The 18,296-nt window shown below is 42.1% G+C and overlaps 1 protein-coding gene across 10 annotated transcripts in view; it reads left to right on the plus strand.

Moving 5' to 3' along the window:
- The window catches only part of LOC140279964 (rap guanine nucleotide exchange factor 6-like), a 120,938-nt gene that overhangs the window by 90,312 nt on the left and 12,330 nt on the right, over positions 1–18,296 (plus strand). For 8 of the 10 annotated variants that reach the window (XM_072375190.1, XM_072375191.1, XM_072375193.1 and 5 more), the window contains 9 exons: positions 28–136; positions 260–503; positions 4,785–4,942; positions 9,568–9,808; positions 12,647–12,814; positions 12,939–13,154; positions 15,877–16,088; positions 16,645–16,768; positions 17,797–17,820. In XM_072375190.1, the coding sequence (XP_072231291.1) occupies positions 28–136; positions 260–503; positions 4,785–4,942; positions 9,568–9,808; positions 12,647–12,814; positions 12,939–13,154; positions 15,877–16,088; positions 16,645–16,768; positions 17,797–17,820 (1,496 nt within the window). The remainder of the gene's footprint in view (positions 1–27; positions 137–259; positions 504–4,784; positions 4,943–9,567; positions 9,809–12,646; positions 12,815–12,938; positions 13,155–15,876; positions 16,089–16,644; positions 16,769–17,796; positions 17,821–18,296) is intronic. The other 2 variants (XM_072375192.1, XM_072375189.1) reach the window with 1 other exon arrangement.

Below are 18,296 nucleotides of genomic sequence, written 5' to 3' on the forward strand. Positions count from 1 at the left end.
CTTCTTATTTAATCTGTTGTGTTTTAGATCATGGAGATCAATGGTCAGAACTTTGAGAACATCTCCTTCTCCAAAGCTGTAGACATCCTGAGAAATAACACACACCTCGCCCTCACTGTCAAAACCAACATATTTGGTAAGTAAACTTGTGAGTCGGATTGAAGTGCTTGTCGACCGAGATTTTTACAGTATAAAGATAATACCCGACAACGACTACATTTAAGACATCAGAGCTAAATATCTCCCTCCATCCGTCCAGTCTTCAAAGAGCTCCTGAGCAGGATCGTGCACGAGAAGAAGAACGGCGGCCCACACATCCCCAAGATCCAGGAGAAAAAAGGCAACCGCTTCTCTATCGCCGACCTTCCAGGAGACATGGAGTTCCCTACAGACCACAAGAGCACGCGGAAAATGAAGGCCAACACCGTGTCAGGAGGAAGAAACAAGATCAGGAAGATGCTGGAGAAGACGCGCTTCAGTATTCTGCCACCTAAACCCTTCAGGTATGCAGCCGGATGTGAAAATGGCTTCACTGATGATGAATGAAACGATTGTTAACTGAAACTTTGATGATGACGGAAGAGAATGGGGAGAGGATGTTTTAATGATGGTATCAGTTATAGTAATTATTAAGAGATTTGACACTGACGTGAGTCAGGAAAAGCAAAAGGAGAGTTTTAAGAGAAAGTGATCTCAGGCGGTTCTACCCGAGAGTAAAACATCTTAAGTGTCTTTCTGATTGGATCCTCCTTTTGTTTTTTAGTTTTAGAAAATATTTCTAGCATGAGTTAAAAAAACCTAACTTGCTGCAGTGTGATTGGACCAAACACCTCAGAAAATGATAGACGGGTAAATTTTGCCCTATTTTTTTAGTGTTTTCAGTAGGAAATGATTCAACTTCTCTGTAACTAACATCCACCTGTGTTTTATTGGAAAATGCTGGTTTGCAGTCCATCTTATGCTATGGGTAAACAAACTTTGCCGTTGAAATGTGTTTTTTTATTTAGCACTTTTTCACTCTCAATCTTTCTACTCTGCCGTTTTCTCAGAGCCAATGCGATGTAGATCCAGGCCCTTCATCGTCATCATCATATAATCATTGCCAGTGTCATCCCTAACCAGTCATTGTACTGGTAGCAATCTGGATAAACTTCACATTCAATATTCCACCCATAACGTGGCGATACAGACTTGATTTCATTTCATCATTTCATGCCTCTCTGGGCCTCATTTAAGCCCACAGCGCATCGGTGCCGGAGAGAAAGCAGACACTGTGCTCCCCCTGTTAATTACAGAGCTAACTCATTCAGTGTAACCCACACACACTCTCACACACGCCGTCATGCATGTCATCGCGCTTTCTGCCTTTTTTGTCTCCATTTCCAGCTCAGTGTTGATCGTGTCCACAAAGCCAGACAGTTTGCATGAAAACTGAATGTCCTCAGTTTCCTAACACACGATCACGTTGCTGTTTGATCCGACTGCTTCCACAGGCTCTCCACTGCCATCTATTTATCAACTCAACAGGGACTTTCATGGCTCTGTCCTTCAAACTAGTCTTTGAACTGGTGGCTGATGGAAAGCACTGAGATGAGAATAGAAGTGAGACAGATGATTAGGGTCAGTCAGCTTTCATAAATGCCTTTTAGATGGGATGATGATATCTGGGGGAGGAAGGGCTGCAGTGTTGCCAGCTACGTGTTGTTTTTGTGTGCATACATGTGTATAAGCCTCTTTCTGTTCTTGCATGACATTGCACACAACTTCAGACTGGGGTTTTATATGATAAGGCAATAAACAATTTTTTTTTTCTTCCAAAATAACATGTTTATTTACCTTTATGCTCATCCCGTATTGTCCAGTCTAGCTGATTTACATCCCACAAAGTCAAAGCCTTGGACAGAGATTTTCACTTGGAGTCAGTTTGTCTCAGGGCTCTAAGTGATTTAGTGAGACCATGATGGACCTCACTGTGATACAGATACATGTGCTGGCCACTGATGGGCATTACAATGCAGTTGCAACTTATCAGTTGCCTTACCGGACCCCCACATGCATAATTGCTGTATAAATGCTGCTTCACCTGACGAGCAGACATAGTCAAAGGAAGAATATTTCTGAACTAGTAACTCCATTCATAGCTAATGTTTTGGCTGTTTTTTTAGGATGAAATTGTGAAAAAAGGCTACAGTGCAAGAGACGTGAATGGGGCCACGCCTATGTCTTGGAAACTGGATGTTGTTGACTCAAACCCATTCAATTGTGATGGCATCAGTGGAAATAGGGTTGTTGTCTGCAAAATGTCCCGACCTGTTCATATCATTCATTATAATGTTTAAGATATTCTCTGGAGGCTGTCAGCAATCTGAATTTTTCAACGCAGATTGTTTTGATTAGACATTATTAGAAAACCGATCAAAAACAACAATTAATTTTTTTACACCTGGTGACAAGTGAATCGACAGTAAATGACCCGAATATAAGAGTTATTGAGGACTTTGAAGGAAAGCTTTTCACACCTTAAAATCAGACGCTGAAGGCAAAAACATAACGTGGCTTTTTTTTCACGCACCGATGAATTTGGAGAGTTTTGTCTGTTCTGCCGCCTGTTTGCAGACGAGTGGAAAAACACAGTAGACTCTGTACGCTTTCATAAAAACACACTCAGATGTTAGTTCAGCAGGTCTTATTACAGGCAGCCTTTAAGATGATTCGAACGATAGCTAATGTCTGTTCTACAGAGGTGTGATTCTGTAGATGGGGATAAGAAATTGGTGTAATCTACCACTTGCTCACATTGTGTCTGCTTATTTTTTTCAGTACTTCTGTCACTGTGTCAAAGACATTGTCTCTTGTACACTATATTCTGTCAGTTTAAATGTTTGTATTGTTTGAAGTGAGTGAGAAGGCGGCTTTGTCACACTGCTGCACTTTATCACTGAATCACTTCAGCAGAGCTTCTGTTTTTTTTTCTTGTTTTTTATTTTTGTCTTTTTCACGCTTTTAAATGTTGTCTCTCTCCTGTCTGTCTCCACTGCTTCAGGGGCCTGTTTGGGTAAGACCTTTTGCGTAACTCCCCATCCTCCAACTATCTGATTCTGTATCCATCTGCACACAGCCACACACACACACATCAGCACCGCTTGTGACATTCAGTATATATGCCCTGACAGTAGATGGTCTGCGTCAGAGAGAAGACGAAGCCGCAGTCTTTAAAGGGAAAGGTGTGTTGTTTCCACATCCCCCAAAGCACAGAATCTGGAGCAACAAACAGACTTCTTAGATCTTTATGATAACAAGGTCAGACAGAGTTCTTTGTGTGAAGACATCCCCCGTAAAATCATCCTTACAGTCAAACACGGTGATGGCATCATCATGTTGTGGGAATATAGTGTTTTTGCAGCAGGGCCTGAGAGACTTGGAAAAATGTAACATTTCCCTGAGTAATAACCGTTTTAGGATGAGAGGAAGATTTATATTTCATCGAGACAAAATCCTAAACTGTGCCTTCAGAAGAACCTGAACCCAGTGAAGCATCTGTGGAGCGACCCGAACATGAACGTGGACCTAACAATGTTTCAGAGTAGTCTTGACCTCCGTGCTGCCCTTATCTGTCTCAGTCCTGACATCCCCAGATTGCTTAAACTCCTGAATGTTTCTCTACTGCTTTCTTCATCACACTGTGTCTTTGCTTTCCTTTTCTTGCCAGATCTTCATTTGTCTGTACCTGTGTTTTACCGTCCCGCCGTCTTTGTTCTGTCCCCAGTGCGTTTCCTGTCTCCTGGTGAATCATAGATTAGAGAGGCTTTGTTACGGATGATCGTAGCTGTGTTAATGGGCGCCTCATGACGAGCCTCATGATGAGCACTAGTGGTAGCTGTAACAAGTATATATGCAGCAGGAAACTTCAGATGCAACTGTTACTGGAGGAGTGTGCTTTATTTGATATTATTAGATAAGATGCTGGTTGACAAGCATATTTTTTTTATATTTAGTCATTTTTTAGAGTTGCAGCAACTTTGTAAGAAGATGTTACCAAACTTTGAGATTACCACATTTGGACTATCACAATACCAGACCTTCTTTGGGGTTTCTCTTATAAAAGAGTTCCACCACATATATTCAGATTTTCAGTCTAATGAGACTATTACAACATCCCTGAGTACAGATAGAGAACCATTTAGAGTGTACTGCACACCGATGTACAGTATTTACAGTATAAGCTAAGTAAGCTCCCGGTGTGAATAAAAACATCAGTAAAGTCATGGGAAAACATTTGTGTCTCTCCTATGTGCTCGCGCTGTATCATCGTGTTAGTGACTGTGTGTGTGTGTGTGTCCATGAATACAGCTCCTGCCATTACGGAAACCTCCTCATGGATGAATGTCAGTGCTGCATTTTAAAATCCAAACACACGTTACTGACATTGTGTGTTGACACTGTGCAAGAGTGGACATTTTGATCGAATCACAGTTATTTTTCCAGTGTTACGAGTTGGGATTTTAATATGTTCTAAGTGTAAATGTCATCACTCACGTCCTCTCATTTTAAGTTCATAACAAAGGGAAGGAGGAAAAAAACTGCTGAGAGAAATGTCCACTGTTGCAAAATAAAAGCTTAGATGTTCCTTTCAGTTCATGGGGTTTGTCTTCGATGGCATAACATGACTTTTCTGTCTCTACTTTTTTTTTTATTTCTCATATCCTTCCCTTCCCCCACTATTACCTTCGTATCCCCCCCTTCGTCCCGTCAACCCACTGCACCTTCATCGATCTTCTCTCTAGTGACGGTGGCTTGGGCCAGTCTCAGGATGACAGCATCGTGGGCACCAAGCAGTGTCGTCACAGCGTGGCCATCATGCCCATTCCAGGCAACCTCTCATCCAGTAGCCCAGACCTGCTGCAGCCGGCGACGAGCGTCCTGGACTTCTCCAACCCTGCCGGTAAGAAACGCATGTGAAAACACATTTATAGCGTGTGAATCCAGGTGTGAAACATTCTACTACTGCCAACTGTTCGTAACAATACACTTACGCTAAGTTTACTGAAAGGATTTACTCGCAGTTTGTTGAAGTAAATTACCCTCATTTAAGAGGGTCAAAAGTAATGTGACAGTCGAGCTCTAAATAATGCGACTGCATATTGAAATGAAGCCATGACACTGCGATACAATAATGAAGCACTACACACTCAGTACCAGCCTAGAAGGAGTGTGTGACGTGGGAGAGGACACAGCTACTGACCCATGCTCCAGTAAATGAGAATAACACTTTCCTGCACGTGACTTAAAGATGACTCTCTCTCTCTCTGGATGTATTTGAGCCTTAGCCTTAGCCAACGAGCTTTGAAGTCATATGTTACGAAAAACAAGTCGGACTTCTGAAAGTGAAACTCGGACATCAAACACTAGATTCATTCACACATTTAACATTCACATTTGGGAACCTTAGCGCAGATACTGCGACTCCCAGGGAAGTAAAACTTTTACAAGTTTGGTGATGACGCCTCAGCTTTTCAGCCGTCTCGGTCACAGTTGAGGGCTTCTCCTCTGAAGCCGTTTGTCACACTTGACCCGACTCCTCGGCCTCACTGAACAGTGAAACGGATGTGGAGCAATGAACTCAGCAAGTACTGACAGACACTGAGCAAACAACAAGCTGTCATCGTTAAGCAGAGCACCTATATGAAGAGTTTACACAGCACAACTCTTTCTTTCCTCTGTTGTCCTTCTTCTTGAAATGCAGGAATTCTCCTAAAAACTCTTACTTGCGCTGCTGACGTCACAATTCTTTCATGAAAAGCAAGCTCATAGAGGCTTTAGCAAACCACACAAACTCACACAGACATGCACAAACATCTTTTCTCTGTATCACAGAGCTACGGCAGAATTGTTTCCGTCTGACAAGAAATTAACCTCCTGAGCCATTAGAGGACGTATTTAATCCTCTACTGTCTGAGGGGTTTCTGATCCCATAATTATTCAAACTAACAAGGAGGGCTCCCTGTGGATTTGTGTGCGTTATTTATGTGTGTGTGGTGAAAGGAGAGCAGGAAAGAAAGAGTAAAAAGGTGAAAGAGACATGGAGAGAAAGATCATTGGTCTTGATTTATTCCAGCAGCAGTTTGTCTGCGAGACAGACCCAAACACACAGGCATGCTCCTGCCTGTAGGTCACCAGTTTGCAAGCCTATACATCACATGTGCTTTTGTTGTGTATGACGGCACAAACACACAACCAGCCTGCATTAATCACCCTCCATCATATCAAGCTTCCTTTAGTTCTCGGGCCTCCCATTAGGTTTAATAGTAAAGCAAAGAGCAGCCTGCCGAAACAAAACCCCCTTTTCCAGATGCTCCGCAGAGTTTGTAATTCCCCCAACAAATCCCTGCTCGTATTTACATTAGCATAGAAATCCGAAGCAGAGAGGAACCCTTTGTCCCAACTTTTCTGGCTGCTAATTTTTTACATATCCTTTAATAATCTGCAAAGTTGTTCTTTCTTATTACTGCCATGGGTTTCACTGTAATTATTCACCTGTGTCATTTTTATGCAGATGATGCTGTCTTTACACAGCCGCATCCATCTCTTTTTAACCAAGTTATCAAATACGTTCCCCAATTAGATCATGATGGTAATAAATCTTTGTAACATCCTCAATTTTTCCAGCATGTGATAGACTTCATATGGTTTAAAAAATCCTTGTCAAGCATCTCAAGTTTGAACCATTTGGGAAATAAAGCATGAACAATAAGGCTGCTCTTCCTCTGAGGAATAATACGTAAGTTTTCTTTGGGGATTGCTGTTGATGTCTTGCCTCATGTTTGCTCAGTGGTTTGCTGTTTTCTCATACATGTAGCTCTGAGTGAAGCCGCTCTAAGATCCTCGGTTTTTGTTTTTGTTTTGTCTCACTGTTTTTCTTTTTCCTCTCTCCTCTTGCATCCCTGTAGCTGTGATTTTAAACAGATGTTTTAGTGTCGACATGTTGAGTCATACTCTGCCTCTCTGGTTTCCCATGAGCCGATTAACGCTGCAGTAGAAACTCCGCTGGTCTTTCCTCTTTTCTTCTGTCATGAAGTTTCCAGCCACTGTGTCTGTTTATGCTCCTGCCAAACTCTCCCTCTCATTCGTAATTACTGTGTTTTCTCTTTTCCTTCTCTGCTTGCCAAGCCCTGGGACTATACTGTAAGTATAAATATCTTCAGAGCCACTGTTTGTGTCTCCTTCTTCTTGTTGTTCACTATTGTTTTCCACATTGATCTTTTGACACTCTGCATTAGTAATTTGCACCCTTTAGGTTTGGTGTTTTAAAATGGTTTTCACATTTTAAGTAGATACCTCAGGGGTGAATTGATCACATTTGCCAATCAAACATGGAAACTGACACATTTTCATTTGTTAGATTTGATCCATGAAAGCCCCGGTGTTAAACCCACCTTCTAAACACTCAGGACTTCACGCCATCCTCTGCTCTAGGCACTTTCACATGTGATTTGTATCATCCGAATGCACGATGAATTGTCTGGGAAAAGCTGAGGCAAACATGAGAAAGAAGGGCAAAGAGAAGGAGGAGACTTGATGATAGAGGGAAGTGTGTGTGTGTCATCTCAGTGCTGTGTTTGGGGGGGGGGGGGGGGGGGACTTCTCCTCTTCCGAGTAACTCTGTTTGGCTTTACTCCATAAGTAATACACTATGGTGTTAATTGGTGTTAATAAAGATGAATGATACTTTATTAAAGATGGTAATTGATTGGATGTTTGGTGAGGACGCCATTGATCGTCCTCTCCAAACAGGTCACAGCTCATCCAGAGGATTACATATGATTACACCCCCCCAAGGATATGATAGCCAGCTATTTATCTGAGGGCTTCCCACACTCTAATCACAAATCACAGCTAATGAGGCACAAAGCATCTACCTTCCAGTCAGCCTGTGCTCCCAACCCTGCTGCACACAAACACAGAGCTACTCTCTACTGCAGCAGGGAAAGCTGCAGAGTGCAGCGTTTCTGTGCATATCCACATATTCAGCAGAAAACTCATTTGACTGTCACGCAAAAGTCTCTATGTCATGTGATAGAAATCATTGGACTTACGGTCCATAAAGAAGTCATTCATATGCAAGAAAAGCTTCTTATTTTAGAAACCAGCAAAGCAAAAGAGTGACGAAAAGATAATCGAAGGCACATTTTTCAGTGAAAAATCATAAATTAGCATTCGTTGTACATGGACAATATTACATGCCATTAAAACGTCAAAGAAACCTCCACTGAGACATCCTCTCTGTTGAGAAACAGAACAGAAAAACACAAAAAACAAAAATCTGATTAATCTCTGTCAAAATGCAAAGAGGAGACGGAAAATAGGAGAAACACGTTCCCAACGCTACCAGACAATTGGTTAATGGAGGCACCTGAGTCCTGTATGCGCGCACACACACACACACACACACACACTCACAGCTGATAATCTCCCTCTATAACAGTGTCGTTGATTTGTTTCTGCTTATTGTGCCGCTGTAATCATTATACTAACAGTTTTGTCATAAAAACACTCACACACCTAAAGTAACTTGTGCCTGCTTGTTTCTGTTTGATAAACAAGAAGTGATGTGTGAGTATTTGCATAAGCATGCACTGGAAAAAAGTCATGAGTCAAAGACACCCTTTATTTTTACCTGGGAGCCACTCTCTGCTCGTGATCTCCCTCCCCTTCCAGCCTTTTGTGCCTTTGCTTGATCTAACTGAACGAGCAAACACACACACACTGCATCCGTATAACAGCTTCATCTGGCCGTCGGACAATCTCTCCCCTTGTCACTGCGCTGCGATCGTTGCTCGTTCTGTTAAAGCTCTTTGGCTGCCTGTGGCTAATGGGCCATGCGCTCTTCCACACTCAAACATGATGAACTGTGCAGTTTCTCACTGAGAGGAAACTTCTGGAGCTTATATTAAATGTACTTATTTGTTTGTGCCCTACCTGTTTGGCATGCTTCTTTACTATACCTTTAACTCATCTGTTATTCTTTTAATGCTCAATTTTTTGTATTTCTGACTTTTTGTGTTTTATCTGAAGCTCTACGTCAAAAAGGCTGTACTGTCGTTGCTTACTGTTTTTTTTTTTTTTTGTGTAGTTTTACACATACCTTCATGTGTCAGCAGTTTGATGTTGTTGGCAAATGCTTAATGTTGGCTGAGTTGATTTTTTTTTTTTAAATCTAGGTTTATGTTGCACTAACTCTTTGATCCTTTGCCCATTTTCTCGACACCAGACAAGTTGGTCACCACAGCAAATCACTTCAGAACCTTAGTCTTGGCAACTGCAGGCTCTTATGGAGCAAATATTGAAAATTGGACATGGCAGCCATAACTTTACAGCCTTTCTACTGTTTTTTTTTTTACATTATTAGCATGTATTCAAAAGTAAATAATTGTTTTAAAGATATAAAAACTGCTTTCAGGTAACTGTTGTAGAAGTCGTTGCATTTGATTGATTTCTTGCAGCAACATTCTCTGCAGTAGCGGCTTCCTCATTATTTTAACACCGACTGATCCCCTCTCTCCCTCTCAGACATCCCAGACCAGGTTATTCGGGTGTTCAAAGCAGACCAGCAGAGCTGCTACATTATTATCAGCAAGGACACTACAGCCAAAGATGTCGTCGCACACGCGGTCAACGAGTTCGGCCTCATTGCAGCACCTGAAACCTACTCCCTGTGCGAGGTCTCAGTGAGCCCGGAAGGAGTAATAAAACAGCGTCGCCTGCCCGACCAACTGTCCAAACTGGCTGATCGGATTCAGCTCAACGGCAGGTAAGCAACACAAATACTGCACTGGTGTTGAACCTCATATTTCGGATACTTCCTGTAGTTTTGCAGATTGTGTTTTAGAGTCACATAGATGGTGGTTGTCAGCAGTTTTTTTTTTTCTTTTCTTTTTTTTTTACCATAGTGAGCACAATTTTTGAAGATTTTATAGCATTTCAAAAGACAACAAACAAGAACAGTTGGATGAACAGGAAGCAACAAGGTTTCGTGGTCAGGGAAGCATGTTGGTCAAGGAAAAAGGAGTGAATTTGGACTTAAAGCTCATCCGCAGTGGGGAATGTTGGACAGAAAACAGCTGGAAGTAGAACACAGGATCTGAGAATTTCTATAAGCCCCTGTTGTGTTGAAGACTTGAATGAGTAAACCAAAGCCCAGAGCCCCGAGACGTGAAGAATGTTCCCTTCTTTTCTTTTCTTTTTTAAGATATTTCTGGGTCAGTTAAAATGATGAAAGTTCACACAGGCCTCATTGTTTTGTACAACTACAGTTTTACAACACTTTCCTGAACAAAAAAGTCATCCATATCTTTCACTCAATGGCCCCGTCTGCTTGGGTCCAGCTCGGTTAGAGGGCCGATCATGTCCAGTATGTTTTTATAGATCCTTCTCATGGAGTTGTTCTCAGCTCCTGAGAACTTTTCTGTGACACACTTAATTCACTTAACATTGCTAAGCTGCACAGCTTGAATGCAAAGCAGCTGGAGTCTAGCCACTGAGGAGAATGCTATGTCCACTTCTTGTATACAGACTGTGTACATTAACCTTTAAGAATTCTTTGAAAAGTTTGATTCTGTAGACTATTGGCCTTTGTTTGCTGGTTTGTTTCCTTTAGCTCACCTAGTTTTTCCCTTTCACATGTCACTCACATGTTTGTTAAAAAACCTGTAGTTGTTCATCTTGATGCTCAACACATTCACTTTTAAATTGAAAGTTCGCAGGACAGCGAGGAAAATTGGACTGCAACCCCAGAGTCTGCCTTAAAATGACTCCTCCATCAGTTTTTCACGGTTTCTCCCTCTCTTTTCGTCTCCTGTGGTCCCTCATCGGTCTCCTGCCAACTACACTGGCATGAATTTTTCATCTTCTGTCAGGGGCGGAGGCTTCTGCAGACAGCATGGCATGTCTGGAATTATTCATAGGCACACACACACAAGCACATCTGAAGGTATAGATACACTCACCTATGCTAAGTCGTATGTCTACAGATATTTAAATACTGTCTTTACACACCTGAGGGTATTAAAATGCAAACACACACTGAGAAGCAGTGAGATAGACTCAAACACACGAGGATGATGTCCTTCACATTTGGCGACACTCTCAGTCTTTCCTATAGTGGTAGTTTGGCAGTATTTATTACATGCATGACGTGTCAGAAGGCACGTATTCAGAATGTCCAGCAGACGTTGTGTTTAGCAGAGGCAGTTGGGAAATGTATTTCTGCCTCTCTGTATCTGTGCCCCTCTGGCTCTAATGCTCTGCGGCTGGAGATTGACTGAAGGTCTGGGAGGGGGCAAAATACACATAGATGCAGCAAAGGGATCCTAACCTCATCACACACAGACACACACCATAAACGCTTATGTACAGTGGCTGTGTTCCAATCTTTTAGCCTGGCTTGATTTCCCACCACTTTGTCAGTCATTCATTGAGACTCGGTGTCTCTTCATGACTCTCCTTTTCTCACATTCTAGTCTACACTCTCAAGGATCTTAACTCCTCTCTACGCCTCCTCTTGTCCCCACGTCTTTTTTTTTTTTATTACTTTTTCCATATTTAATTTCTATCTTATATCTTGCTTCATCTCCTGTTTTTCTATTTTTATTCCTTGTCCCCTCCCTCCCCCCTCCTGTATTGGGGGAGTTACAGAAGACTTCCTCTACACACAGGAAGTCCTAAAATGTCATAAAACTGTATATATAAATGAAGCTTTTCGAGTCATCTCTTCCTCTGTTGAGCGCTGAAACGTTGGTATTTTTTGTTAAATGTGAAACGCACCTCATGCTTTATCCTAAATGTAAATTTAACTTGAACTTATTGCAGCCTGTTCTTCTTTTCTCCAACTCGTCTGACAGAGTAATGGCATAATTTAGAGTTATGTTCATGCTAACACTTTACTCTTGAGGACTACCCACTCTGGGCCCTTAAGTTCTGCATTCCAAGATGAACACATTACAGCTCCATTAGAGTGGAAGCAGGAGGGAGAGATTCATAAACACAGAAGCACATTAGGAGTAAGAGATGGCCTACTGCTGAATGCTTTCACAGAAGACTCTGAGGTCAGGCTTGAGGAGGATTAGCTCTCACTCAGACACCTGTCGTCTTGTTTTCCTTTGCTGCAAACCCCTCTTTGCACTCTTTCTTTTCTTCACCTCATTGTGAAACACGATCTATCAACACCTTCAATGTCAGAGTTTGTGTTGTTTTTTTTTACCTTTAACCTTAAAGTGAAATGTGGATAAAATGAAGATTAAACAGGGTTTTTGTGTGTGCTGAAGATTAGAGAGGCTGAAAAAAGTGAATCATGTCCGCCTACCTGCAGCCTGTCATGGAGCATCTGAGGTTTGCTGCAGATGTAGTAGCTACTGTGCTAAAAATACACAGAGACTATATCCTTTTCAAGTTGTTTTAGATCCTGTATCCTGTACTCTGTTCTGTCCCTCAGAAGAAGAAACTTTTTTTATTTGGTAAATTGCCAGTCGAAGTCTGGAAGTCAGAGACTGCATTAGTCCTGACGACTCCAGACCAGAGCTGTATCTGTGATAACCAATGCTCCCACTACCTCATCTCATCCTCTGTCAATCTTGTTCTTCTTTTTCTGAAGGTACTACCTGAAGAACAACATGGAGACTGAGACATTATGTTCAGACGATGACGCTCAAGACCTCCTCAGAGAGAGTCAGATCTCTCTGCTGCAGCTCAGCACCATGGAGGTCGCTGCCCAGCTCTCCATGAGGGACTTTGAACTCTTCAGGAACATCGAATCCACAGAGTAATACAGCTTGTCTTTATGAGCCCTGATGGCTTTGTTTTTGCTGCTAAATGTTTCCCCCCCTAAACTGAGGAAATTCTACTGTTGTATGCAGTTATTTAAACGTCTCTGTCCTGGTCCTCAGGTACGTGGACAACTTATTTAAACTAGACTCCTCCGCTGGAAGTGGACACCTGAAAAAGTTTGAGGAGGTGATAAACCAGGAGACCTTCTGGGTAGCCACAGAGATCTTAAAGGAGCCCAACGCCCTGAAGAGGATGAAGACCATCAAGCACTTCATTAAGATCGCCCTGCACTGCAGAGAGTGCAAGAACTTTAACTCCATGTTCGCTATTATCAGGTGGGCTCAGTTTAGATAGAGTGTGTGTGTGTATGTGCGTGTTCTAGTTTCTGCTTCACCGGTATTATGGTGGATGCATCAAAGAAGAGATTCTTATTCTGTGATGACAGCTACTTCATCTCCACTGACAGCACTTGTCACTTGTACCAAATTAACTTTGGCGGCTGACTTTCCTCTCGTCGTTCTCAGAAGACAAACTTCATCCTCTCCCCTCTCCCTCCTGCTTGTTCATTTAATCAGCTGTGATTCTCCCCGACCACACAGTCTGCCTCTGCCAACCCCAGCCAGCTTTTAAAGGGGGACTCTGTTATACTGATTGTTTGTTGAGATCATTGTGGCCTGCTGGTCCCTGTGGGTTGGCTCTTGATGGCTGTTTGAGGTGAGGGAGATAATGTGGTTGTGTTATTAGGGATGAAACCTGCATGAAGGGAGAGAAGTCGGTGTTGCGCAGAATTTAATGTGGAAAAGATCAACTTGAATGCACCAGCGTCTTTCTATATGAGCATGTTAAAGTCTGTGCATGTACGCTGCTGTGAGTATGTGGGACTTGTTCTAGTTTTAATTTGAGACCTTTGAAAGAAACGTGCGTGGCAGAGATGAAATCAAATGAAACAAAAGGCAGCAAGATGAAAAGTAAATGCGCTGCATTACATACTATAATGTCACTCTGCCATTTCTGAAAAGAAAGCTAAAAATCCAGGGGCCAGCTTTGGGCACTCACAATTTCAGTTTTTAATTTCCCTTAGGACCCCGGGCCTCAGGGCTGTTGTCAACTTTACCTGCTTCATGATCTGCAAAGTTGTTTACCAGCCAGGATCTCTTCTGTTTTCTCTGTTTATCAGAAAGCACAATCCTAAATTTCCTGCTTCATAATCTGCAAAGTTGTTTACCAGCCAGGATCTCTTCTGTTTTCTCTGTTTATCAGAAAGTACAATCCAAGTTTCATACTTGCACAGATGATACAGCTGTCTCTTAGTCTTTGGCAAAAGTCAAATCTAGAAGTTGATTGTCATAGATTTCAAGTTTATATTAGAGGACATCAAAGAAAGAAATAGCTAAAAATGAAGACTCCTGCCATAGAATGAAATAACGAGATGAACTAAACAAACACAAGAATTGCACTTATTAAGAAAATGTATTTATGTTGCACAATGTTACTGAGAGCTTTACAAGAAGAAATAAACCCAGAATAAAAGACAGAGACAGAAAAATTAATCAAAATCTAACATTTCATAAAATGAAATAAAAGCAAACGAGGCTAGAAAAATGAGGATTAGGCCTAATAACCTGTTCACTGGAGAAGTTGAGAAAATAAATATGCTGACACAGCAGTATTGTCACTTTACTACCAGACTATAAGTACGAGGAGTGGGCCAAAACATTTCCTCCTAATTTTTTTATTCTAAGCATTTGGAAAATGTCACGAGGTTAAGAACAGATTGTGGGGAAAAATTCTCAAGTGATGGTCCAGTGTAAGGAAGCACTGAGGCGGTTTCCCTTAGACCAGTTGTTTTCATGGTCATTTCACTCAGTGCTGCTCAACCAATCCCTGCATCTGGTCCTGGCAACTCCTAATTCCCACTCCATGTTGGCCCATGCAAAAGATTCCCAGTCTTAAGAGTGATTATTCAAAACCATTGTGTCGTGTCCTCTGAAGCAAATCTGGGCTTTAGGGATTCTTTGAAATGTTCTCTTTCAGTCTACATGAGAAATAAGAGGATCTACTGTTCACTCTTACTGCAGCACTAATTGAAAAGTTAATAAAAGAGGTCCTCTTTTTTTCACTTGATAAAATGCAATTTAACATTCAGAAATCAGACAAATGACCTTTTATTCAACACTATTTGGTCTGTTTGCATTAACAGATTCATTCTGCTCTGTGTATACAGCGGGATTATTTATATGATGTTAGTAGGTAATCAAAATATTGTGCCGATTATCTGTTAATGGCGAGTAATCTGCCTGATTAATTGGTAAACATAATAATCTGTGTGCTTCTACTTTTTTCTACTATACAACATTGCCTTTTGTTAAATGTTCCATGGACCAGAGTAAGCGTCTCTCTTTCAGTAGCAAGCAATCCACTTGGTATGTTGGACAGCACTTGCAATCTGAAGCTGCAGTTCAAGGATCTCAGCAGTCTGATGATCCTTTGTTGGCTGCTGTGGAATTGACTTTAGAGCTGAAGTGTCTGACCTCAACGTCCCTTCACACTTCTTTTCCCAGCAGGATTTCTTCGCACATATGGCTCTCTGATGCATAACCTGCCAGATGACAGGGGCACGGCTGCTGCGGCGGCTGTGGGTCCATGAGAAACACGACACACGGGGTTTCCTATGTGTTTTTGTTTGTTTTTTAACAGCAAGCCTCACCCTGAATGAAATGAATTACAAAGAAAACTAAGCTACACTACATTTGCAGCTTTTTTTCGACCCCAAGTGTTAACTATGACTTTAAACTGATGACTGATGAAAGATATTTGAGAAACAAAGTGTCTTTTTGGGACCTCTTTCACTGAAGCTAAGTAGTTCAAAAAGTAGGAATTATATTCATGACAGCAGGGGTAGAGTTAAATGAAAATCTTTTTTCTTCTTTACCCTTGTTTCCCATCGCTGCTCCCTCGTGGTTTTCCCTCTTGTGTTCACACCATAACCCATTTATCTCCGCCTCTGTGCCCCTCTTCTCCCCCACCCTCCCTGCTCCCATTCCTCCTCTCGCACAGCGGGCTGAATTTGGCACCGGTGGCTCGGCTGCGGAGCTCGTGGGAGAAATTGCCCAGTAAGTACGAGAAGCTCTTCGGGGACCTGCAGGACATCTTCGACCCATCCAGGAACATGGCCAAGTACCGCAACGTGCTGAGCAGCCAGAGCATGCAGCCGCCCATCATTCCTCTGTTCCCAGTGGTCAAGAAGGACCTCACCTTCTTACATGAAGGTAGAGAATGAAAAAGTTTCTTACGGTTCCTGTTTGACCAAATTAGCCATTCACATGTTGTCCCGTGCGTGTCTTTTGGAAGCTCAATAGCTCAGGTTATTTTGTTCAGCTTCATGTCGCCTACTTCCTCTGTGTAGTGCAAAAGGTCAAACTCAGGTTCAATCTGGAGACTCACTTCTGCTTAAGGCTTCCCCATCTTGCTTGTTTTTATATATCAGACTAAGTTGACTCAAAACTACACAAACAAACTTCTCCTTAAAGGCTTTCTGTGAAATAAGAATATTGATGGTTGAATCGGAAAGCTTCCCTAGTTGTGCAAGTTGCAAAAAAAAAACAACCTAAGATTGCCATGGGTGCCTACATATGAAAGAAGGACTTTGATCTCTTGCAGCAATAACAAGAAAGAAAGAATAAAGAGATTCTCACTTTGAAGAATGTTCTTGCAAAATGCGCTTTAAGTGTCCCATGATATTAATCATTTATACAATGCTGACAGCTCACTGCATGCTTGATTGTTGTGCTTTCTTTGTGTGTGCATGTGATTCTGTCCTCTCAGGCAATGACTCCAACGTCGACGGCCTTGTGAACTTTGAGAAGCTGAGGATGATTGCCAAGGAGATCAGACATGTGGTGCGGATGACCTCAGCCAACATGGACCCTGCCCTCATGTTCAGACAGAGGTCGGTTGTTACATAAAATGCCAGTACAATAGCACTACTCCTACAATAACCTTTTTGCTTTTTGATTTGAATGCAAATGGAGCTGGATAAGGAACAGTTGCTCATTACATGGCTCAGAAATTCTCACAGGACACACACACTAGTTAGTTTGCATAGTCTGACTATCTCCAATTAACTTACTGTCTAACATAAGCCAAATCGTGCGGATGTATTCAGCATTCCTATCTTCCTTCGTGCTTGTGTGTCTTTGAAACTGGCTCTTCCTGTTTGTCATCAGCCAGAATGCAGCAAATTTCTCAAACTGAGAATGCAGAAATGCCAGTATAGCAATGTTGATGTTAGGTTTTCAAAAACTTTACCTCTGAAGGCTACAGATGTTGGCAAAAAGGGAACCACAGCTACCATACCTCCACTGGCCATCCTGGATCCCTCACCAATGGGATCGGGCACACACTAGAGGTCTGGTCCGATCAATTCCCATTTGCTTCCTGTCTGGTTCGTGGCCTTCTGTGTTTGGATTACATTCCTCAGCTGGAATGTAACCACCTGAGAACACAAGTCATGAACCGAAAGGAACTGGAGGTGGAATTGATGCCAGCCACAGTGTGTAGTTTTTGTCACTCAGTTTTGTGTGTGTTTATCACAGTCTGTCACTGCTGCAGTGCATGACTGCCCCCTGCAGACACTCCCTTCAAACTGCAACTCAAAACATCACAGGAGATACTTAAACTTAAATGCTCGATGTGTTGGTTATGCTTGGAATAGTGTTGGTTTAACACCCTATCATATATGTAATATTTTGATATTGTAACACAACAACCTGCTGTTGTGGGTCCATGATATACGAGGCCATAACACACACACAGTTTAGGTTGAAATGGGGAGATGTCCCTCATCTGGTGTCTTCCCATCTCCAGTCATTTCCTGTTTGTTTGTGGCATGAACTCTACATAGTCTTGTCTCCTCCTCCCCCAATCCTTTAACTTGTCTCTAAGTCACGCTTCAATCTTCACGCCTCTTGCTTGCAGGAAGAAGAGGTGGAAGAGTTTAGGGTAAGTTTGTCCCGGTCACCAGATTGGACCGGCAGAAATTCCATCCACCCTGCATCCCCACCGCCATAAACTCTGCATGTCTCATGTGTGTCTGCCTGTGCTTCTGTGTGATTAACCCCTCCATTTGCAGTGTCCATTCACACAAACCATACTGAAGTCCATCACTGATCCATTAACCGTCTGCTGTGTTCATAAGATTTTAGGTTTGAGTCATATAGTAGCTTGAAATGATACTTATTTATGGCATAACTGTCATGAATGTGTTTAATGTAATCCTGTCTGTTAGCAAAGAATACAAGTATAAGGCAGTCCAAACGTGGCTGCATATAGCTGCTTGATTAACTTGAAAGGAAAAAAACATAGATACAGTTTTCTCCTCCCATGTGTATTTAGCCTTATTTAGAGCTTCTGATACTTTTTCAGAACTGCTTCAGCCAAGGTTCCAAGCCAGTTGAGATGATATTCAAACCTAGGCC

Source organism: Leuresthes tenuis, unplaced genomic scaffold (genome assembly GCF_036924035.1).
Source record: "Leuresthes tenuis unplaced genomic scaffold, fLeuTen1.0.hap1 SCAF_21, whole genome shotgun sequence".
Lineage (NCBI taxonomy): Eukaryota > Metazoa > Chordata > Actinopteri > Atheriniformes > Atherinopsidae > Leuresthes > Leuresthes tenuis.